The sequence below is a fragment of the Camellia sinensis genome, chromosome 10 (assembly GCF_055761805.1).
Source record: "Camellia sinensis isolate YWXY chromosome 10, ASM5576180v1, whole genome shotgun sequence".
NCBI lineage: Eukaryota > Viridiplantae > Streptophyta > Magnoliopsida > Ericales > Theaceae > Camellia > Camellia sinensis.
In genome coordinates this window covers 27767146-27792829 of record NC_138970.1, presented here as the reverse complement: position 1 = coordinate 27792829, position 25684 = coordinate 27767146, and the positions used below count along the sequence as shown (strand labels likewise).

Below are 25684 nucleotides of genomic sequence, written 5' to 3'. Positions count from 1 at the left end.
GAAAAAATCTAATTACTTTTGGATATCCTAGTTTTAGAAGAAAATCAATTTATTAAAGAAATCCTTGTCAAACGGGATTGCCAATAATAAAACCTAACAAATTTTTTTAGTAAGTTTTTAATATAAAAATACGTTTAAAAAGTAGAGATAATGATGTAATTTGTAGTAATTTTTTTACTAAAAATTGAAATTTCCAAACAAGGCCTAAATTAGTGATGTAATAAAAGGCATATATTGAGTTATTTTGGAAAGTAATTGTTCTGGTTGATTTTTTTGATTTTTTATAAATAAAAAAATGCGCAAAGACAGAATAATTGACTTTTTTAACTTTTAAGCTATTTTAAGTTTGTTTTAAAAATTGAATATTTCAATTAATTTTTTTAATTTTTTATGAAAAAATATGTCAAAAAAAATAGAGTGAAAATTAATTTTTTAATAATAATTTTAAAATTTTAAACTAACATAGATAGTTCGCAAATCAAGCCTTAGCTACTTGCCAAATTGACTATTTTAATTTTATTTTTCACTTTTTATGAAAAATATACAAAAAAAAATAGAGTGATTTTATTTATTTATAATAATTTAAAAAATTTTAAACTAAAATAGATAGTTCTCAAATCAAGCCTTATTTACTCGCCAAAATACGCCATTATATGGGTAGCATTTCCATAATTCATAAAAGAAAAATTCTATGACTCGTGAGTGATTCTATTTACATACCACAATCTCTTTCAATACACATCATACCAAATTTTAAATTATTTATTTTTTTCTCAAATCACACCATTCATTTTCCAGTAATCTCAAAATGCCCTCATTTTCTCAAAATGTCTAACCCTAACCCTAATGTAGTCATTACTGTCGCTGTCTACTGTCACCCACCACCACTGTCACCACCATCCCCAGCCTCCTTCAACCATAACCCAACCCCGTCGTTCATTCATCCATCTTCCTCTACCTTCAAAAACCACTGTCGTCTCTCTTCTAACCCATTCTGCCTTTGTTGCCGATGCCAAAGCCATCATCTCCATCGCCAACAACCCATATCGCAACATCGTCCACCACCCACCATTGCTTTCATTCTTTCATCATCCTCATCTTCTTTTTGAAACTCTAACCCTAGATTTAGATCCACTACCACCGACGCTGTTATCACCTCTCACCATCGTTGTCATATTGCGACCCACTGCGACCGCTATTTGAAAACCCTAAATCAAGAGCGAGAGAGAGAATGTGGAGTGAGAAATGGAAGAGGAACGGAGGTGGGAGTCGCCGGAGATGATAACGGTAGCAGCGACGACAGTCATAGCATAAGAAATGAAAAAAAAAAAGCGAGTCACGACGGGCGGGTCATAGTGGTGACCGGAGGGTGTTATGATGGATTTGATTTTAGGGTTTTTGTCCAAAATGGTAATTTCATTCAAGGACACAATAGTAATTAAAAAAATTGAAAAATGTTGTGTATTGAAAATAATAATGATATGTAAATAGAATTATCCATGAATCCTGCCTTAACTATCTTGAATTTATTCAGAAAGAGCTTTTGTGATTAAGATTAAATTTGTGTAATGTAGAGTTTATATATAAAATAAATTTAAATTATAAAATAATAATTTTGAATAATTTTTAGATAATTATAGCTGTATTTGTAATATTAACGTGTATTATACGCACGTTATTTTTTTTTTAGTAACGGCTGCATTTGTAATATTACTGTTCACAAAATATCAAATTGGTAAAGCTACTAAAAAAGCGCTCTAGGGTTTTTCTACGCGTTACTCTGTGTGTATATGTATAGAGAGTTCCATGTGATTGTTATCTTTCATAAGCTTGTGATTGTTATCTTTCGTAAGCTTTTCTTCTCTCAAGTTTTACTGATTAGAATTTGGACTTAAATTCCTCATTACGAAAGGTAATCATTCATCAGTGATTCGATTCGATTCGATCTCTCCTCAATTTCGATTCGCATATCTTTACAGATTCATAAATTCCCACACTTCGTAGTGAATTTTGTTTGTATGTCTGTGTTCGTGTGTGTTTGGTTTCCGAGAAAAGGTCGGAAAAAAGTTAAAGAAAAATAAAACGTATCTGAATCTCGGAGTTTTTTTTCTATTTGATGCTTGAGTTCAGATGAAATGAAAAAAACTCATCTTTGAGCTGAGTTTCTCGGCAACCAAACAGATATGTTACTGTTCCTTTTTTTTTGTTTTTTTTTTTTAAACTCCTTTTCTGGTTTGCCGATCGTCAAATCTGTCTTATTTTTTCAGAAAAGTTAATTTTTTAAGTAGTTTGATGCTGATTTTAATTTATTTACAATTTTATAGGGTTTTATTTGAACTGTAAATTATTTGAATCAACAATTTAGTTCTATGCATATTGAAAGTAATTGTTGAGTGTGAATTAAAGCCTCAAGATTCAGCAATTTTGTAATGGAAATAATTTACAAATAGAATTTTTATGCATATTCAGAATTTTCATAAAAATTTCTGAATCTGTTACTGAAGTATGACAGCTTATCATTGGTTAAATCTTCAAAAACAAAATTTCCTCCAATCCTGATTTCCCTTTTAATTTTCCTCCACCTTCAGCAATATTATTCATTTGGGTCCTCTTCTGCTTTGTATTTGAATCTTTATGTCAAATTGTGTTTATTTTATGAGTCAATGATTACATCTATATATATGGTTGCTTTTCTTTTGTTTACAAGGGATCTGTTTTCATTTCTTTTCAGGTGAATATCTCGTCGCGCTTGCTGGAGAATCGAACCTTAACCAATTTCTGCTTCGGCTTTTGCACTGTTCTGGTACAGGTCCAACTTCTGTCCATAACTATCTTCTCTAGTATTCGTTCATTAAAAAGCTAGGGAATGCTGAAAGATGTGCTTTAGAGCTAAGGTGTCTTTCGGTAAGCTTGAAGCTCCACTCGAGCTGCCCTTGTTTATTCTTGATGAGATTGGGCATATAACTCATAACCCTTTCTTCCTCTTGGCTCAGATGCCCACTATAGCAAATTATTTTAGGGGTCAAGTCGTGTCATATCACGACCATTGTGAAGATGGCTAAACTCTTTATTGTCTTTAATTTGATTCCTTCCTCGTAAATACCTATACTGCATAGATTGGATTATCTGGAGAAAGTATCACACTACTTTCTGTAATTTGAGATGGAGAAGAAAGGGAGTGTGTTGATGCAACGGTATGAGTTAGGGAAGTTATTAGGACAAGGAACCTTCGCCAAGGTCCACCACGCAAGGAACCTTAAAACTGGTATGAGTGTGGCGATTAAGATAATTGACAAAGAGAAGGTTTTGAAGGTTGGGTTGGTTGATCAGATCAAGCGGGAGATTTCTATAATGGGGATGGTTCGACACCCAAATATCGTGCAGCTTTATGAAGTCATGGCCAGCAAAACCAAAATTTACTTTGTCATGGAATACGTCAGAGGCGGTGAACTCTTCAACAAGTTGTCAAAAGGAAAGCTGAAGGAGGATGCTGCGAGGAAGCTTTTCCAACAGCTGATCAGTGCCGTTGATTTCTGCCACAGTAGAGGTGTTTATCACAGGGATTTGAAACCAGAGAACCTACTGTTGGATGAGGATGGAAATCTAAAGGTTTCAGACTTTGGATTGAGTGCCCTCTGTGAATCTAAGCGTCAAGATGGGTTGCTCCACACAACTTGTGGAACACCTGCCTACGTTGCTCCTGAAGTGATCAACAGAAAAGGGTATGATGGATCTAAAGCCGACATATGGTCTTGTGGGGTCATCTTATATGTTCTATTGGCTGGGAATCTCCCATTCCATGATTCGAATCTGATGGAGATGTATAGGAAGATTGGCAAGGCAGAGTTTAAATGCCCTAATTGGTTCGCCCCTGAAGTACGCAGGCTGTTATCAAAGATACTGGACCCAAACCCAAATACCAGAATATCCATTCCCAAAATCATGGAAAGTTATTGGTTTCGGAGAGGCTTTGACTTGAAACCCAAGAGAATTGAAACAGAAGTGAAAGAACCTGTTGTTCTTAACACTGACGCAGTGTTTGGTCCTTCCGAGGATATCAGCACCGCAGCAGAGGCAAAGCAAGAACTGGCAAAGCCAAGCAACTTGAATGCATTTGATATCATTTCATTTTCAGCAGGCTTTGACTTGTCTGGTTTGTTCGAGGAAAGCGATAGAAAGAAAGAAGTGCAATTTACATCCAGACAGACTGCGAAGACCATCATTTCAAAGTTAGAGGAGATAGCGAAGCGATTGAAGCTGAAAGTGATGAAGAAAGACGGAGGGCTGATGAAACTGGAAGGAGCGAAGGAAGGCAGAAAGGGCTCATTGTCTATGGACGCGGAGATCTTTGAGGTCACGCCAACATTTCATTTGGTTGAGGTGAAAAAGACGAGTGGCGATACGTTGGAGTATCAGAAGCTGATCAAAAAGCATTTAAGGCCGGGACTGAAAGACATTGTATGGACTTGGAAAGGTGAGCAGCCGCAAACCCAGCAGGAACAAGATCAACCGGATCTGGAAGAGCCTTATCAATTGCTTCCATTGGAGGCTGTCTCACCTCAGTTTCCATAACAAAATCAAAGTTTATTATCGGGTTTTTTGTAACTTGAATTGTAATGCCTACTCTTTATATCTATTTACTTCTTCAATGTTCTGTTTTTGGAAATGTTACTGTTGTTGACTTGATATTCACTCTTAATAATTTGTTTTCTTTTTAGATTGTGTGATTCGGTTAAACAATTTTGTTTCAAACAGTTCCACAAATACCATGTTGTTCTTTATTTGTTAGAAGCATAGTTTTCAAAATGCATATGCGACCTAAGCCACCGCCCATGAGCAAAACTTCAGTGGGTGAAAAGGAGGTGATGTTTTAGAAAAATATTAGGGATTCTAAAAGTTTTATCAATTTTTTTACTAAATGTTTCACACGAGTTATGTAAAACATTTGATAATAAATTTAGTAAAATTTTTAAATATTAGCATTACTCGATATTTTAAGGTGGTTGGGATTATTTAGGTTGGTGTGTTTTAAGGTGGTTAGGACGGTTGTTGAGGATTTGATCCTTTTTATTATCGGATTAAATGACATAATTAAGTTACTAGCGCTACCTAAATCTACCTACCCTATGTACAGAAGGATCACCAGCCTCGTACAGACGATGTTGTTTGGATAGTTGTAGGGAAGGTTTCTTTTGAGAATGCTTGTTAGAAAATTCATCGACAGCACAGACGATGGCTTAGCATGCTATTTTTAATAGGGTGATTAGTTATTTTGTAAATATCTTATTTAAATTGCTGTTTTTATTATTTTAATCAATGTACATTAAATTTTTTCAAAGTATGTACCAGACACTTAGGTCATATTTATATGGCTCTTTGAAAAAAGAGATTAGACTAATAGTCCTTAGAATCTACTTATAAAGTGTTTGATTGGAAACCTGAGCCAAAGATATTTTATTTTTTTGGATTAATAATCCCTCTTATTGGTAAGACTACCAATCCCATGATAGGGTTGGAATTAGAAATTGAGTGAGGGGATTGTAAATTTTTAAATAATTTTTAAATAAAATTTATAGCCAGTTTTGGAAGAGGTTAAAATTCAATTTTTTAACTTTTAACATCTTTTAAATCATATCACCTCTTTATTTTTTTAAAAGCTTTTTTAAAAAAAAGTTAGAAAAAGTCAAAAAGTTAACTTTTAATTTACTTTCCAAAATAATATGAGAAGTGATGTAAACCCCCTCCGATCACCACCCCACACACATGTGACAGGTGGTGATTAGAGAACAAGGAAAACAAAAAAAAAAAAGAAAAAGAAAATCCAACCAATGAGAGAGAGAGGGGGTCAAAGGGGGTGGGAAAAAAAATGAGTCTTAGACATTTTTGTTATCGTATATCTCGACTTAATATTATCACACTAATAATCTCCTCAGTATAATATTTTGCCTTGTATTTATCACTTCAGTCCTCAATCACTCCAACAGAATTGGAGAAAACATATAAATAAATCAAACAATTCCAAATGCTTTTCATGAATAAATTTTGTATTATAATAGGTAGAGTAATTTGGTGCAATACTTTTCACTTTTTATTGTTTAGAATTAATTGTAACAGTTGGTTAAAATCAAACTGATTAAAGAACCAAACAAAACCTTAACACAAAAGTGAATTCCATCTTTTTGTGAGTCTCGTATCATGTTCGAGGAAAAGGTTCTCAAGTTATTAACCAAGAAAGAGCCTCAACTAATTTTATTATTTGTTTTAAGAAACATTTACACACATGCACAAAATTGCACTTTTAGATCTCCAATATTTTTACTAGTTAGTAGTTACCAAGAAAATGGCAGAATGGAAAATGACCCCCCCCCCCCCCCCCCCAAAATCTTCAGATATGTTTCAATCTCAACATTTTGTTAAGGGAAAATTATACATCAATGGTATTTCTACAAAATATTTATAAATTCATGAAAATAATTATAATTTATTTATTAAAATTGATAAACATTTTTATTAATTTGTAATTTTTTTGGAAAGTCACACTGCAATGTAATTTCCCTTTTTATTAACATTCTATTATAAAAAGAGGATTAAAAATCAACTGTTATTTACATTTATGAGATATACACATCTATCTTTTCCTCTTTTCATAACAAAATATCAATAGAAAGTTTAAGACTGAAACAAAATAGAAGATTAGGGAAATAAAGTATAAATTTTTTTTGTTAATGGGATAAAGTAATAATAGCCCATAGTTGACGGGGTAAAATGTTATTCGCTCAAATAAAAAATGTATGTAGGTAGTAATTAGCTTTGGTGATGTCCTTAGCTTCTCTCTCAAACACCATTTCAGAGCTACCAAAGAAGACCAGGATTGAATTTGTATACATTTTGCAAAACAAAAAAAAAAAAGAAATTTATATTATAAAAAAAAAAGAAAAAAAAAAAAAAAAAAAAAAAGAAAGAAGAAAGATGGAAGCTTCTAAATGCACCTACTAAATTTCTCTCTACATTTTTATGAGGTATTATTACAAAGGTTTTCAATGGCTTGGAGAGATTTAGGCCTCCTTTTGGAAACATATTTTTTTAATAACTTTTTGACTTCTTAACTAAAATGTGATAAAAAAAAAACTAATATATTTGAGATGATTTTTTTACTTTTTACGAAAAGATGTGCACAAAGTAAAGAGAAAAGAGAAAAGAAAATCTTGACTTTTTGATATGGATTGTTAGCTTTTAGATTTTTTTAAATAACTTTTTGATTTTTTGACTAAACCGGCCGCTTCCCAAACAAGGCCTTAGTGGGTGTATTCAGAGGCTCCTGAAGAAGACGAAGAAAAGAACCAAAATAAAAAATGACGATATAAACTATTGACTAGCGCATGCATTCCACGTGTAATTTCCAACATGCTAGTAGTGTTAATTAAATTTTCTCTCATAAAGATGAGAAAGGAAGAAGATACAGTGATCCAGTATTCTAAACTCTCTTCCAGAAGAGGCTTTTTTTACCCTTCAAAAGAGTTTTTGTACTTTTTTTCAAGTCGACTCATAACTACTCTCTGTCACTCTCTTTTTAATCATATGACCAAAGTGACTCTACATTTGGGTTGGAATAGAGTCCACCAATATGAGCCCTTGTGTTCGACGATGAGTTTCCGATGCCTTCCCCCGAACCCTGCACAGTCCCCCACTCCTTCCTGCCACTGAAACAAAAGTGAAAACAAGCATAAGAAAGAATTCTAATACAGGAATGAAGTAAAAAGTTCAACCATTAAAGATATCCCTCAAAAAACAGATGCCATAATAGCTAAACTGCTAAGGTGCCATTTGATATCCCTCAAGTACCAACACCACCACTATATATCAAATTGATATTATGTGCAGAAACATCAAGCTATTATGACTGTCAAGTAAAGTTTAGCATGACTATTATCACACAACCCACTTTAAGCAAAACAGTTCACAATAATAAAGAATAGATGGGCTCCTACAGCTCTACTGCAGTGTCATTTTTATCACACAACCCACATACCACACATTACTCTGCTTACTACAGTCATATTAGTCACATACCACGCATTCACATTATAATTCTTACTCACAACACGGACATTTACATCCCATACAAAAACAAAGTTAAAAAATATGAATGCTTAAATATAGATGTGAATGAAATAACATGTGAATACAAAACCAAATGTCATACTTCAGTCAAATAGTTTCATGTATATATTGTCGATATGAAATTTCACATACTACAGCCACTCTGAATATTACCAACGTAAATAAAACCATATCAATGTCAACATTCAACTGAAAGACCATGTGTTTGAGTGTGCACAGACACACATGATGCGTCTTTACCTATGTATGCCAACATTATCAACCCAAATGACAATATGCATTTGTTAACAAGTTAAAAAGTTCACATTTTCTCAATTGTCATTGTAAATGTTGACTTACCATACATTCAAAATACCATTCACTTTCACAATATGATGAACATTCACAATGAGTACTCACATATGGCATTCACACTCTCATCAACCATCACAATATGGTTATTCACATTCACATTTATTGAATCAAAAAAAATAAATATATATATATGAACGTTCACAAATTTCACAATGAGAACATTACCATAGGTACATTTTGTGTCAATATGTTCACTATCGATGTCCAGCCATTCACATTGCCATTCACATCACATTACCAATACGAATATTTACATTCCAATATACAATGAGCAATGCATAATCATTTTCCACATTCATACAATGTTTACTCACAGATTTGAAACACCCACAAAATATACCCAATAGTGATTTTGGTTTTCACAATCAAAATTAGGATTTTCAAAATCAAAAACATATATTACTACTCAATATGAAGTTTCATATTCGCAATTTGGAAATCATTACAGAATTGACAATGGGGTGTCACTATTTTCGGATGTATTGCAACCATTAGCGTTTTAATAGATAACAAAAAACGAATTACAATCAACTTATGTTTCGTACCCGCCTCCATCTATGCGAAAACGGTCAGTGATGATTTCATCACTAAGAAAACCAAACCAAACCAAACCCTATGTTCCAAACAGTTGGGGTCGGTGACCCAAATTAATCATCAAGCAAAGAAACAAAAATCAAAATCCATAGAACCATGGTGAATATTTCAGGAGCACGTGAACTGCTCCTCAACTTTCATTTATTAAGCAACTACTTCAAATTGTAAGTGTTGAATATAAATTAGCTCTTCAGCTTACATCATAACTCATATCAAACTAGAATAGGCAAAGTTCATATCATAATTTAATGATGCAGATTGGTGTGTAAGAATTTTAGGTATAAAGCAACAGCAGAGATTAGGCTACTGTAAGATAATTAATAACAAAATCTGAGGGGTTGCGGAAATCCACTTTATGACTTATGTGATGGATGTTGACCTAATAATGACATAATAGTTACCTTAACTTCTTCAAACAAACTCACTCAACCATTCCATAAATTTGAATGACCATGAAAAATTAGACAACTTTTGTGGGAGGTAGATATGGAAGTGGGTTTCTATGTCTTACGGTATCGGTTTGTGGAAAGGCATCCGTAGCAAGTGGGATTCTTCTTTCCAATCATATTCAGTTTATAATGAGGAACGGGGAACAAGCAACATTCTGGTGCCATCAATGGTGTGGTGCTGTTTAGCTGGGGATAACTTATCCCAATGTTTCTCATGTTGTGCTTAACAAGATGGCAGCAACAAGACGCTAAGCAATAAAATAAAATAAAAAATGAAGGCAGCAACAAGATGAGTCTGCTGAGGTTGAGGATGGCCATGTTCTTTGGAATATTGGTCTGCACACTCTGCAAAGAGAGCTTAATGATTGGGAGTTGGAAGATTTGATGGATCTTCTTAGGCAGTTGTACGCAACTTGCCTTGGTGATGGGGTGATTCAATCAGGTGGATGAATGTTAAGTCATTTTACAAAATTTTGGCAGGCCATTGGATATGCCTTTCTCCATGGGAAGAAATCTGGGTACTAACATGGTGCACAGTGTATGGCAAGATTCTAACTATCAACGATTTGATTAGAAGAAGGCAAGTGCAAATTAACTGGTATTGCATGTGCAAGTTTGATGGAAAGTCTGTGGTCCGTCTTCCTATCCATTGTGAAATGGTGCAAGAGCTATGGGCTTTGGTCCTCCTCATGTTTGAAGGAGGCTTGGAAATGGCATAACAACGCGTATTTAATGGGTGTTCCCTTGGATGGTAAGGGAGCTTCATTCTTGGAAGGGTGATCGAGTAAGGAGCAGGAAGGCATGGTGCTTGAGCCCTTTGGCAGTTTTGTCGTTAGTGTGGGGTGAAAGGAATAAAATGATTTTTATGGAAGGAAGAACGGTTCTAAAAATAAAAACTAGATTATTGTCTTTTTTATATAGTTGTTATTTGGGTAAGGTTAATCCTTCCTTAAATCAATTTTTAAATTTTACAGTGAATTTTGAGTAGCTTTGGCCTATAGATGAGATGGGCTTCTATTTGTATACAAGCTGCACCCATTGTTACCTCTTTCACTACTCTTTTCTTATTTATCAAAAAATAAAATAAAATAAACACAGTGGTGTCACTAAGCAATTTGGCTTCAAATGGAAAGGTAACCATGGACATGCTTAAGAATAGTTTGCTCAATGAACAAGCTAGGAAAGTCTTGGGCACTTCTTTTGAGGCAGAGGCTCTTGTAACGAAAAAAGAAAAAGAAAAGGCAAACAGGGGGAGAAATCACCACAAATGTGACCCAAGACCATGTAAGAGAGAGAGAATGAGAATTGATGAGCCAGTGAAACAAGGCTTCATTAAGAAACCAAGTATTTAAACCCCCACCTTTAGTGGGTAGAATGCGGCAATTGAGAGAAAAGATAGAACATCTGCTTTGTGGATGATAACAACTCATTTCATGATCAGACGGTGTATTAAAGCTCAATGATGATGAATCTTTACTTGTTTGCTCTAGTTGTTAGGAACTTCACATCTATCGATTGGATTGTTGATCAGACCCTTCTACATTGATTTCTCTATATGACCTTTTCACGTCAAACTTCATGATATTATTGTGTTAAAATTCACCTTAGGGTGAAAAAAATATCTTTGGTACCCAATAGAATATTATGTTCTTGTTGTTGTTAAACTCTAGTTGTGCCGAGAGAGAGGAAACTTCTTGTGAACTCATTATTTGATATAGTGGAAGATTACAATTGGATTACAGTTCCATGGTTTTTCCCTTTTGCATGTTTTCCACATAACAATTGGTTATGGGTGTATCTTGTTGATTTGATTACTGCCATTGTAGTGAAATGTTTCTCATTTTAGTCCACAGAGAAGGGGAATATATTTTTGTTTCCCCTGTGGGTTGTTCTTTTCCCAACAAAAACTACATATGTAAATACAGTAATATTTAATGCACAAATAATGACAAATAACAATATTAACAAGTTCTAGCAGTTTCATGGGTGCTAAAACATGAGTCACTATATCACATAGATTTTTCTTGGCTGCAGATTTGTACCAATACAGAAGGCAATGGTTGAGGAGGTAAAACCGCAGTCACACCATGCACATAAGAGCTACAAGTAAGCCAAGCAGTGGAAAAGATGAAATGAAAGTAAGAAAGAACGATGCATGGAGATAAACTTTAGAACTAGCTAGCAATTGCCCTAGTTTTCTTCTAAGAATAGAATTCAAAGGTGGGATGTTTTTCCATTTAATTTCTAGATATTTTAGAATCAAAGTTACTTCTGGAATGCACTATGTCATAACCAAACCCAACCAAACCAAGCCAAACCAAACCAAACCAAACCAAGCCGTAAGTTCCATCAGAAATAGCTCTACAAAGAAAAATCATGACAAATTTTTTACTCAAAGCTTACTGATATAATGCAGCAGCAAAGATAAACCAATCAACCTCTAAAAATGTTTCAGGAATGAAAAAGGCACATTAAATGTCTTTTGCCCAAGAAAACAATTACAGCTTGAAAGATGGATGCCAGAGTAGATCACTTACTTGGCCCAATTGGCTGGAGCTGATGCAAATTGATGGTTAGTTGCAGATGCATTGGGACTCCGGTACATCATTTCATACTGAGAAGTTTCCTCCGGTGGATTAAGAGAAAAATGGACTTCAGAGCCTGGCATTGGTCCAAATAAAGCTTTTGGTAACCAAGGATCATCAGTAGAACCAGGAATAGAAGTAGCAAAGGTCGCACCATTTTGATAATTGCCAGGGAAAACCTTCCGAGGAGAATGAGTGCCAGAAAGGGTTTCATCATCTTTTGTAAACAGTGATGCCATAGTCTTTTGGGACATAGGATGCACCAAATCTTCCTTATTTGATCTGTTTAGTTCTGGAGGTAATAGCCAGCTGGCTGGGTCACCCACCAAACCTAGAGCATTTTGACCAAGAGGAGAAGTGCTCCACATTTGCCACGTTCCCTTCTCATTTGCATTACTCGAATCATCTGCTGGTGAAGTATGCATATCCTGCGCCTTAGTTGTACTTGGACATCGATTGGAATTAGAATGCCTTTCATCAGAGACTCGTATTCGTGCCGGAGACTCAATTGGTGATGGCCTGTTGATTTCAGCACATGCAGATACGTTCTTTAAAGCACGTGGCTTTTCCAATCCCATGTCTGTTGCAAATCCGGTGCCTAGGTCTAACTGGAAATTATTTAGTGACTCAGAAACAGGCCCAAGCAAAGTTACTGGATCAGGAACATAACATGGGTCTTCAAAAATGTCAGACTCTTCTGGTAAAAAATCACGAGAAGTTTCTCGAATGCGAGGAAACATAACTTCAGATGTTAATGGAGGAATTGTACTAGTTGGTATGTAAGAAAAGGTAGGTAAAGTAAATGGTGATGGGAGTCCAAAATTAATGGGATTATCATATGATTGTCCAGACGAGGAGTGACCAGCAAAAGGAGGGCTTTGAACTTCTGTTTGGGACTTTGCATTTGGTCTACTTATGACATTTGAACTAGTGGGCGGAGGAACAGGTGATGAACGAGTAAATAATTGTTGCCATGATTTTTTAGGGGCCGCTGTTGGTTGCAGTTCAACGACTACCTGCAGTAAACAACCCAACATAAACATAAAGCACACCAGAAGGTAGAAACTCATCCCAAATTCATGCAGTGGCAAAAAATATGAAACTCACAATGTAGAACAAGATTTGTTCGTTTAAAAAATAGATCAAATAAATAGACGATTTCACATGCCAAAAATGCTAAACACTATAAGTCCTAACATAACATTTGTGATGACGGCATGCAAACGGAGAAGCAAAACTCGTGACTCACAAGCACATGCATCATGCATGGCACGAGTCCAGCAAAGGATAATGGACATTTTGACAATTATATTCTCAGCTTACAATACAATCAGTTCAACATTTCCACAACTATTTTAGATATAGCCTCTGAACATATGAAATAAGTGATTAAACCAAATTACATAACAATCAACAAGCAGCAAAATAACTTACAGGACGGTTGATAGTCTTATCATCCCCATTCATAGTTGATTTCCCAGACTGAGATGACTCTCTCTTATTAGTAGAAATGTGAACATAATCTACAGAACCATTAGGCTTATTATCTCTTGAAACAGTAGTAGAATTATTCACACCTTGACCAAAGAAACTACCTCCACTAAAGGCTTTAGACGAAGACAAAAAAGTACCCCTCATACGGTCCAGGTATCTTGTTCCAGCATTTCCTCGGCTATAATTGTTTGCAATAGCACCCTTACTCCCATGTGCCATTTCTGTGCTATAGGACTTCGAACTTTCCACACCAGTTCTGTGATATTCCCGTCGATCAGTCTCACTCTTCCTGTCATACTCCCATTTCTGCTCACTTTCCTTCCCCGCTCTCTTTTCCAGTTCCTCTGCATCCGAGTTGCTTTTACTAGACCCCTTGTCTTTTTCCTTCCTTCTTTCTTGACGCTTTTTCTCTGCTTCCTTCTTACTGTCATTTTCCCGGACAGCAGTTGAACTTCTACTATGATCTTTCTCAGCCTCCATCTTCTCATCCCTCAGTCTCCTACGTTCCTCCACCAACCTTGCAACCTCCTCCCTCTGTTTTCTCTCCTCCTCCTCCAATTGCTCCCTCTCTAACCTAGCCAGTCTCTTCTCTTCAGCTTTTCTGCGAGCTTTCTCTCCTCTACTCTCATTAAAATTCACCCCATTTTCACCTCCTTTAGCCAGCATCCCCTTGTGTTCTGCATCTGATGAATCATCATCTCCAGATGAACTAACCCTAATGATCTTTCTCCAGAGCCGTCCAATGGTCAAGAAAAAAGCTGTCAATATCTTGCAGGCAAAAAAAATAACCCCTGAATAAGATGTCTCTGCCATACAATGGTCATCACTGCTGAAAAAACTGCCTCCATTCTCCTGCCAATAATTATACTTCCCAGCAAAAGACCCACTGACCCAATTACCATTCTCTAACCAATCTTGATTGCATATTCGACTATTATCAGACCACACCTTCCCATTCAATATCTTCCCACTTTTACCAACCAAATCCCTCAAAATCCCAGAATTTGGAAGCCCCAATCCAGGAGGTATAGGGAGGTCCAAAACCGGTCTCTTTGAAATATGCCCACAATAGGAACACATAAACCGTCCCCCGCCAGGATTCTGATCCCGATACGGAGTCAAGCAGTTCCTACACTTCCTAGTTGCTGTCTTCCGAAGCTTCTGCATTTCGATGGCCTCAAACCTCATCCTCTCTCTAAGCCTGGCGTTCCTTCTCACCCGCCAAGCAGACAACTTTGGCATCAAAATCTCATACCAGAATAAGGTAACCAATAAAACAACCACGCACCCCAACCTCGGCGACGTGATTTCAAACCGGAAAGCCGGGGGCAACAGCTGAGACAACGCCCAGAGACCAATCAGTGGAATTACTAACCATGGAAGCAGGGTAGCAACCCGTCGAGACCACTTCTGAATCACGCACAGTATACACATTATCCTCCTATCTTCCCCGTTTCAAAATTCAATCAAAACACGCAAACCCTATAGAAATCAAATCAAACAATCACAGCTCTCGAATACAATCCCTTTCAAACCCTAACAACGCGAGGTGTGTAATACGACCTAGTTTTCAGTGCAATAAAATGAAGATTGAATCAGAATAGTGAGCTTGATTTGAGATAATTGTTCAAATTAGGGTTTCCGGAAGACCTAGTGATGAAGAAACAAATAAACAAACGGACTTACAAATTGGACGTCCATTATCGGGGATTCGGTGGCTGATACGAAGACCGCGGTGGCGGCGGTGGCGGCGGAGACGGTGGTCGTTGGTAGTGTTGGTTTGTTTTTTTTTTTTTTCCTTTTACCAGGGGGAGAAGCTGTGACGACGACGACGACACGGTTGCTTTGAGGATAGAGAAAGTCGAAGAATGAAATATTAGACAATTTTGCGATTTATATATTAAACAATTAGTGAACAGTATGAGTGGGTTTGGATCGGGTTCAAATGTCAGACCGGTTGGGTTTCAAGCCATGGAGTTCATTTTAGGGAACAGTTTGCGCTAGACATGGTTACGTGATATCTATCTCAAATATGTTGCGGTTGAAAGAGAAAATGAGATACATAATTTTATATGTATCCTATTATATGTATCAATTAATATATTAATTGATAATGTTATATAATTTAAAAAATTTTGATATTTATAATATGATTGATGAATGAAATTAATAATAATATTATAACTCGTATTGATACATGTAGTATCATCGACTCTGTATTAAGTCAAATAATAAAATATAATATTTAGTGATTAGTGATAAATATGTCTAGACAGTGCAAAATAAATGTAGGACATATTTTGTTTAGTTGGGAATGTACTCCTTTTAGCTGGGATTGTGCTATAACATAAGGTTGTTTGGTGGTACTCTCAAACTTTAGTTTTACTTTTTATTTTAAATATGGTATTTGTTTATAACTTTTAAAAATTAATTTTACACTCATTTTTAAAAATTCTGTCAAAGGCGAGAAAATTTGAACTAACCGGTCGTCCTTCGGACATTCGGTCGATTGACCAAAACAGTGCACAAATTTTTTATTTTTATTTTTATTTTAACAATTGCCAACTTTTATTTTTTATGTTTTAAATAAAAAAAATTCGAAATTTTTAATTTTTTTTATGGGTTTTGAATATAATTTTGAGTTGTGTATTTGGTTATGAGTTGTAAATTTTTGTATCAAATATCATATGCTACATCAAAAATTTTCTATTCAATTCAAAACTCATTTACCAAATAATTTTTTTATAGTCAAATTATAATTTTAAAACTCACAAATTTAAAATACAATTCTATTCTCAAATCATATTTAAAAAAGTCTACCAAACGCTACCTAAATATTTTAGTCTAACGGGAGGTTAGGTATGCACTCCTTTTAGTTGGGGATTGTGCAAAATAATTGTATGACATATTTTTTTCGATATTATTACATGTATTAATTAGTGTATCAATACTAGTTATAACATTATTATTGAACTCATTCATTTTACAAATTACAAATATCAAAATTTTTTTAAATTTTGTCACATCATCAATTGGTATACTAATTAGTATACAAATTAGTGTATATAAAATTATTCTATTTTTTTTGCACAATGAGTTCGATTTTGATGAGGGAAATTTTATAATACATAAGGCATTCACAAAATAAATTACTAACAATATTTGAATACAAGAAATTAATAGTGAATAACAGTGATAAAGAACTTAAAAAACCTCTACACATCTGACAAGGGAAAAAAGAAAAAAAAAACAAACATACATGCACACACATCTATTTAGCCTCCGTTTGGGAAGTGAGTTGGTTTTTTTAATTTTTTGGCTTTTTTGACTATATGAGCTTGGGCTCAAAAGCTTAGTTTTGGAAGGGCTTTTGGCTTTTTAACTTTTTTGATTTTTTTGTGAGAGAAGAGTGTAATGATTATGGGGTTGGATGAGATGTTTTGTCTGTTGTGGCTCATGAGCCTATTCTATCTTTTATAGCTCATTGAGCCAAAAAAACCCAATGAGCCCTTGCCAAACCAACCCAAGCTCTCTTTCCAGAACTTTTAATCATTATCCAATAGAGAAATGAAAGCTCAAATAAAGTGAAGCACTTTGCTTTTTCCATTAATATGGAACATTAGTTGTCCTAATTAAAGTGTTATCTAATAAATTTTTTTTCCCAATTTTAATTTTAGTCATTTGATTTGCAACTGCAAAAGAAATCAATCTATAATAGAGTTTTTCATTTTTTATTTTAACAAACGTGAGTTTTTTTCAGCTTTTTACTTGTGTTGTTTCATTTTGTTAGCCTTTTAAAAGTAATAAAAAAATAATTAAATCCAACTTGGCGTAGAAAAAAAAGTACTTACAATTGGCTTAATGATTTTTTATTTATTTATTTATTTATTTTTTGGAACTAGAACAATTGGCTTAATAATTGTGTGTGGCATTTTCACACCACTTTTAATATGTCAAATTTGACATTCAAAAAAGGCAGCCATTTAATTATTTTTTTATTACTTGAGTACGTAGGACTTGCAATAAAATGTATATTTTCTTTTTAAACTTTATAGTTAAAAAAATAATATAAAGGCTGCCATTTTTTTTTTTTATTACCTCTGCAAGATATTATTTTTAATATAGTTGCAAGTAGGGGTGTAATTATATCATTTGATGTTGAAAAATCAAAATTGACTATATATATTATGGTTTGAGTTTTATCAGAATTCAATTTTTATGTAAAGAAATGATTCGCATGAAATTTTTATAATTTTATAAAAATTTGTAAAATAATACACCATAAATAAATGAAGAGAGATGGTAGAATTAAGTGGTGGATCCTAAAATTTAGTTAGGAGAAAAAATACCAAGACGAATTATTGTATTAGTTCAGTTTGGAACACAAACTTTAGTTTGAACAAAAAAAAATTATCAATATTTCAAAACTACACTAATATCATGCACATCACTATCAACATTTCTGTTTTTTTTTTTTATTTTTATTCGGATATCGATTTTTCTTATTTTAAGAGATTACCCAAGTAAAATATGTTTTACCATTGTTAAACCTCTTACCAATGTGACTTATCAGTAACACTATGTTTGGGAACTTAGGAGAGAAAAGAAAAGAAAAGATTACTTAAGTTATAAGAGAAAAGAAAATAAATGAAATGATTGTGATTTTTCTCATTTTTGTTTGGATAAAGAAGAAATAAAAGAAAAGAAATGATTGTGATTTCTCTCATTCTTGTTTGGTTAGATTTTATTAAGAGAAAAGAAAAGAAATTATTTTATGTTATATTACCAAAATAACCTTTTTATATTTTCAATCATTTTATTTCTTTTATTTTTATAGGGGCAAAATTGGTATTATGAAAATAATAGTTTCTTTTCTCTCCCAATCTCTCCACTTTTAGAAAGATTGAAAATGAGATTTATAAGAGAAATGAGTTTCTCTCCATTTCTCTTTATTTCTTCTCATTTCTCTCGACTTAGGTTATCCAAACAAGTAAGAGAAATACATTTCTCTCAATTTCTTTTCTTTTCTTTTCTCTCCAAATCACTCAATCCAAACATAGCGTAAATTTGGGATTGGCTTCTTCTTTTTTCTTCTTCTTTTCCCTCATTCATAATGTAGACTTTCAATATTTTCAATTTTCTTACTTTTTCACTCAACAATCTAAATTTTTCGATGAAACATTCAAAATAAAAAAATATTGATGAGATTTAAAAGAAAAAAAATAAGATCGTCTTCTCGTCGTGGCTCAACATTAAACTTTTTAGGGAACAGTATATGAATCAAAAACCATAAAGTGGGCAAGAAAAGTATGGGTACACATGTGCATGCATCTGTGTCACATTGCATTTCTTATCTTACTAATTCAATTAGTGTTAAAAAAATTGCACTAAGTACTTTTAAATGGTGGAGGAGGCGGTGGTGTGGCCATGGGATGATTCTGAGGTGATGGTGACAGTAGAAGTGTGATGGTATTGAAAACTGTTATACCTTTAGAAAGTAAAAAATATTTTCTGTCTCAAATAAATTTATTTTTGGTTTATAAAAGAAAAAGTTTTCTATAATACCAAACGTAAGAAAATATAAACAAATAAAAAATTTGCCAAAACAAACAGGAAATAAGTTTATGCGAAATTCACTTGCAAATTTAGGTGAATTTCTTGATGCCCGGTAAATAAAATTTGAAGGAAAAAAAAAAAAAAACAATTATTTATCGCAACATTCATATTGTGTGATGAGGTCACTTAAACTCTCAAATAGTAACAATGAATTAATGAAGATATCTAGATTAAGAATGATATAGCATGCTTGTCCCTCTTGATTTATTTTTAATATTAAAATTTTATGTGAATTTCTTGATAAAAAGGACAAGATTTTATTTAAATGGTTGTAATAAAGTGCTATTTAAATTTTCTGTTCGAACCTCATGAAATTATAGGAAAACTATGACTATAAAATACTCCTTTAATCTATACTATATATTAAGCAAAATGAGATTTTTAATCCCAAATATTGTGGGAGTTCCAATCTCCCAATTTAAATTTTCTAATTTTTTGATTTAAAAAAAAATCTTAGCATTTATTAACTTATTCCAACTCCCAAGTCTTATCCTCATAATAACACTTTAATGCATTAAGGACAAGTATAAAAAAAATTCTTTGAAATCCAACACATATGAATTTCTTGAAAAGTCCCAACACATATGATTATTATCCCTCATAATAACACTTACGCTGTGTTTGGTTGGGGGATTTGGAAAGGGAAATGGAAATGAAAAGAAAAGGAGAAAGAATTAATAGAATTCTAAATCCCAACTATGTTTGGTTGTGTTGGTTATAAAATAGAATTGATGTCCTAAAAGGTCTCCTATTTCTTTATTTATTTCTCACCCCCTTTCTTTTCCCATATATTTTTTATTATAACCAAACATAAATAGGATTACATTTCTCATTCCTTTTCCAAATCCCACCCCAAAAACCCCAACCAAACACAGCATTAATGTATTAAGATCAAACATAAAAAAAAAATCTTGAAAAGTCCAACACATATGATTATTATAAAAATATTAAACTTTAATATAATATAATAAAAAAAAGACGTTTAATTCCTTGAAAAGTCCAACACATATGATTATTATCAAAATATTAAACTTTAATGTAATATAAAAAAGGAAAAAAAGAAGACATTTGAAAAAAATTAAAAATTAAAAATCACAAATCACAATTTACATATATAGATAATTGTAAACACAATCCGTGCATAGCACGGGTGATATGCTAGTATCTATACTATATATTAAGCAAAAAGGGGTTTTAAAACCCAAATCTTGTGAGAGCTCCAATCTCCAATCTTAATTTCCTGATTTTTTGATTTAAAAAAAAAATCTTAGCATTTATTAACTTCTCTCAACTCCCAAGTCTTATCCTCATAATAATACTTTAATGCATTAAGAACAAACATAAAAAAAAAAAAAAAATCTTTGAAATCCAACACATATGAATTCCTTGAAAAGTACCAACACGTGATTATTATCCCTCATAATAATAGTTTAATGCATTAAGAACAAGCATAAAAAAAATTTCTTGAAAAGTCCAACACATCTATCTATATTTATACTATATATTAAGCAAAAGAGAATTTTTAACCCCAAGGCCTGTGGGAGTTTCAATATCCCAATATGAATTTTCTAAATGTTTTATTAAAAAAAAAGAAAAAAAACTCAACATTTATTGATTTGGTCAGCATTTATTAACTTTTTTTAATCCATGTGTCTTTCCACATGCCTGCATTTATTGATTTGGTCAAAATCCCCTGATCAGCATTTAAAATCCCCTCATACAAATAATTATAGATACAATATGTTTATAGTTACTGCAGTATCCTTTTCAACTTCTCTAATACATTATAGTTAGTGATAAGATTGTCAAATTATTTTTATAAAAAAATCTTAAAAAATATAATTTATATATTAAAAAAAATCTAAAATAAATATAATTATCTATAATTATCCCGTGCATAGCACGAGTGATAGGCTAGTTAACATATAAAGCAAAGACGAATTTAGGATTCAGGAGTTTGATTTTCACAATTGACCAAATACAATATATATATATATATATATATATGCAACCCTTTAGCAAAAGAAAAAATTAGCGCTACTTGTTGACATTAAATTCATATTAAATCTAGTTCATATAAAAAAAGATTTCAAAGATGAGGACTCGGTTTTTAAATTTTGGGAGGTGACATGCCTATAAAAATTGTATATAGAATTCATCATATAAAATATGTGATAGAGATAGTAGCATTTTTTAAAATATAAGTTGTTTTGATAGATGTTTTACTTTACCTTAAATTAAGGAAATCAAAACTTATCACATCATTTTATATTGTTTTTATTTTTATTTTTATTTTTTATATATGTATTTTGAGATTGTAAATTTGACATCTTCAAAGTTCTTCACTTCCTTAAACACGTTGATGGTCCCCAAACGACCTCAACTCCCACAATTTGGGCCCAAGCCCATCACAAAATCTTACTAGGCTCTGTGCTACAATGCCCAAGGTATACCTCAGACAAACTACACTCAGCAAAATGGCTGAAAGTTGGAACTGAGAAGGTCCATCAAGTTTGGGCCTTGTGTTTACAGGCTTTTCTCCTTTGTGTTATGACATGCATATGTGGGCTGGTCCACATAAATGGGATTCTACAACTAAAGAAAATAAAGGGTAAATTACATTCTGTCCCCTTTATATTTGCTTATTTTCTCACTTTTGCCCATAATTTTTTTTCTCCACCTTGACTTGACCATTCATGTTTCAAATTTTTTTCCAATTTACTTTTAAAGCTAACTTTTATTTAAAATTCGACAAAAAAATGTGTGTGAATAAAGCATTCTTTATAATTGATAGAGAATATGGGCCATCTATATCAAAAAATATAAATTTGCTTATTTTATGGACCTTGCAACTCTCCACCAATCAAAAAATATGTTTTCTTTACCTCTTTACGAGCAATTTTTAAGTGTGTAAATACATACTATATGCACTTATATAAGTTTCCACAAATATACATAGGTTATTTTATAAAATTGCATAAGTTTTCACAAACATATGTAAGTTAACTCATAATTATTTGATAAATCACAACTTACGTATATTTGTGAGAACTTAAGAGATTTTGAAAGGTAATTTATGTATATTTGTGAAAACTTACGCAAGTGTATATGGTATGAACTTTACACACCCAAACACCTCCCCTTAAATAAATTAGATCCTACTGATTATTCTCTTCATATACGAAAGCAGAATGTTGAATTATTGGTGACCATAGCAGTCTTGATTCCACGGTTGACATTTAAATAACATCGAAATTGATTATAAAAAAAAACATGACTTATCCAATAAAGTGATCTTATATAAGAAGATTATGTCTAATTAATTTATGTACAAATAGAAAGATTGTTTTAAATTATAACAAAATTTATATATTATTTAGAAAATTATGTTCACACAAGCTAACCTGAACACCAAGTTATCAAAAAGAAGAACACATAATGTTGTTACAAAATGAGACAGGTACAAAACTTGAAGTCAACATATGAAACAAACTTTCTATCTCATTTTGTAAATTTTTTTTTGTGAGCAAGGTTGTCAAGATTGCGATCCGGATCGTAGAATCGTACGATCCTACGACCCAATATACACCATTTGATCCGACTCGTACATCGGATCGACCCCAGATCAGGATCGTGGTGGGATCGTTAGGATTGCATTTGGATCGTGACTCCATGCGATCTAGATTTGAAGGATTTTTTTGGCAACTTAAAAGCAAAATCGGGAGCTAAAATGAGAAAAACAGAGAAGCAAAGCAATAGAGAAGCTTGACCTACTGCGATTAGGGCAATACGAATTGGGAAAAGAGAGAATCAACATCAACGAAGAAGCCTGACCTGCTGCTGCGACTCCAGGTACACTGCTTTCTCTTCTTTTTCTTCTTCTCCTTCTTCTTCTCTCTTCTTCGCTGCTGCTGCTGCGACTCCAGGTCTGCTGCTTTTTTTTTCTTTGAAGACTGTTCTTCCTCTCTACTGTTCTTCCTTCTTCGCTGCTCAACAGCTCTTCTTTCTTCATTGATCTTTTCTTCTTTCTTCACTGAATCACCTCTTCGATATTTTTTTTGCTCTTATTTATTTATTTATTTATTTTTGTTTCTGTAAATTATATTATATATATATATATTTCTGTATGTTTCTCTTATATATAAATTATATATATATATTTGCTCTGTATAAGACTGTAAATAACCTTTTGCTTGAGGCAATTGAGATTAATTGCTAAATGAGGTAGCATCTGTCATTCTGTTTAACAAAAAATGCTAATGCAATGTATGAGACATAAAAGGTAGTCTTCCACATGCTGACATGCTTGGCTAAGTAAAAACTGTCTCAAGAAACATTCAATCGAGTAATCATTAAAAAAAATATATTTTTTTGGCTCTATTTCTCTTATTTTGGCTCTGTTTCTCTTTTTTCTTTTCTTTTTTTCTTCTTTAATTTTCCTTCTTCTTCTTTGCTGCTTGCAATGCTATAAATTATAATGCTACTGTTGTTTTCATTAGCTCCTGGGAATGGAAATTAAATCATTGTAAGATTCATTTTACTTAATCTTGTTAAACACCATTGGTTCTTTCATTGGAAAGGCAAAATAGGATTGCTAATCAAAAAAACATGAATTGTCTTGTGCCTTTTTACAATTTGCCAAATGATGGTTTGTTTGTTTAATGCCTTTTTACAATTTGTAATTTTTACATGGGCTTGGAATTTCTTTTAATGTTTACAATTTGCAATTGCAGGAATGCCAGCCTCTGGTTTAGGAAGAGGGAGGAAGAGGAAAAATGTTGCTGGTCATAGATCTAATCCTGGTTGGGAACACGACATTGAAGTGGATGCTGCAAGCAAAAAGTAAAATGCAAATATTGTAATGTTACTCGTTCTGGAGGAATATATCGATTAAAACACCATTTGGCATGCACTCATCAAAATGTTGAACCATGTCTCCAAGTTCCGGAAGTTGTTAGGGAAAAATTTATGAGTCTTTTGAGAACTCAAACATTGGAGTCTCAAAATAAGAAAAAGAGAATGCTTGATGTTGGTGATGATGATTTTGATGAAGAAGTGGAATTATTGCATGCCGGTGGCTATGAAAACAAACAAAAACATTATGGGCGTATGAATAAATTTGTAGTGAATAAGTCTCAGCATCAAAATAAAAAAACTATCAATCAATTATTTAAGAAAGAAGAGAGAGATGATGTTTGTCAAACAATTGCCCGATTTTTTTACACTAGTGCAATTCCTTTTAATTGTGTCAACAACCCTATATTTCCACTTATGGTTAAGAAAATTGGAGATTATGGAAAAGGCCTTGTGCCATCATCTTACCATGAAATTAGGGTGACATTTTTAAAAAAATAAATGCAAGAGACATTGCAATTACTTGATGAGTTCAAGGAACAATGGAAGAAGACCGGGTGTACAATTATGTTTGATGGATGGTCGAATAGAAAGAGAAGATCAATTTGTAATTTTCTTGCCAATAGCCCTAATGGAACTATCTTTCTATCGTCATTGAATACATCCGACATTTCAAAAATCGGTGAAAAGGTTTTTGAGATGTTGGATGAGATTGTTGAAAAGGCTGGAGTGGAGCATGTTGTGTAAGTGGTGACCAATAATGCTTCTAATTATAAGTTGGCGGGAGAAATGCTAATGGATAAGAGGAAGAGCTTATTTTGGACACCTTGTGCTGCTCATTGCATAGATTTGATGTTAGAGGATTTTGAGAAGCAAATCCAACTTCATCGAGTTACAATTAAAAAAGGAAAAAGAATTGTGGCATACATTTATTCAAGAACAAATCTTATTAATTAGATGGAGGAGTTCACAAAAGGTATTGAACTTATTAGGCCCGCGGTAACACGATTTGCCACATCTTACTTGACCTTGAGGCGCCTTCATGAGCAAAAGGGTGCATTGTTTTCTTTGTTTACATCATCCAAGTGGAGGAATAGTCGATTTGCAAAGTCTGAAAAGGGTAAAAAAATTGAAGATATTGTTTTAGATAATTGTATTTTTTAGAAGGGCATTTCTATGTGCTTGAAGGCTGCAGTACCTCTCATTAAAGTACTTAGATTGGTGGATTCGGATGACCATCTGGCGATGGGATTCATTTACGAGGCAATAGACCGTGCGAAAGAGGAAATTCAAAGCAATTTCAATAATGTTTTCTCATGGTAAACTTTTATTTAGTTAAACTTATTTACTTTACTATTATCTTTCTCTAAACTTTTTATTTGTTCATTAATACTCTTTATTTAATGGTGTTAGCTATGATCCTATATGGACCATCATTGATAGAAGATGGGAATCCCAACTCCATCACCCATTGCATGCTGCAACATACTTCTTGAACCCTCAATTTCATTACAGTCCCAATTTTCAGCTCGATGCGGAGGTTAAAATTGGGCTGTACAAATGTCTTGAAAGAATGGTTCCTGATGCTAATGAGAGGGTGAAGGTAGATTTGCAAAT

At 33.2% G+C, this 25684-nt stretch overlaps 2 protein-coding genes across 2 annotated transcripts; one reads left to right on the top strand and one right to left on the bottom strand.

The window, feature by feature from the left end:
• Nucleotides 1-1686: 1686 nt before the first annotated feature.
• On the top strand, nucleotides 1687-4717 carry LOC114270384 (CBL-interacting protein kinase 2). Its single transcript, XM_028211856.2, has 2 exons — nucleotides 1687-1912; nucleotides 2732-4717. Exon 2 carries the CDS (start codon nucleotides 3163-3165, stop codon nucleotides 4570-4572), a length of 1410 nt encoding a protein of 469 aa, XP_028067657.1. The 5' UTR covers nucleotides 1687-1912; nucleotides 2732-3162; the 3' UTR covers nucleotides 4573-4717.
• Nucleotides 4718-7353: 2636 nt separating this feature from the next.
• LOC114270383 (uncharacterized) lies at nucleotides 7354-15589 on the bottom strand. Its single transcript, XM_028211854.2, has 4 exons — nucleotides 15284-15589; nucleotides 13538-15160; nucleotides 12056-13119; nucleotides 7354-7700 (listed from the first exon to the last, which is right to left on the bottom strand). The coding sequence occupies exons 2-4, from the start codon at nucleotides 15029-15031 to the stop codon at nucleotides 7571-7573; spliced, it is 2688 nt and encodes an 895-aa protein (XP_028067655.2). The 5' UTR covers nucleotides 15032-15160; nucleotides 15284-15589; the 3' UTR covers nucleotides 7354-7570.
• Nucleotides 15590-25684: the final 10095 nt, after the last annotated feature.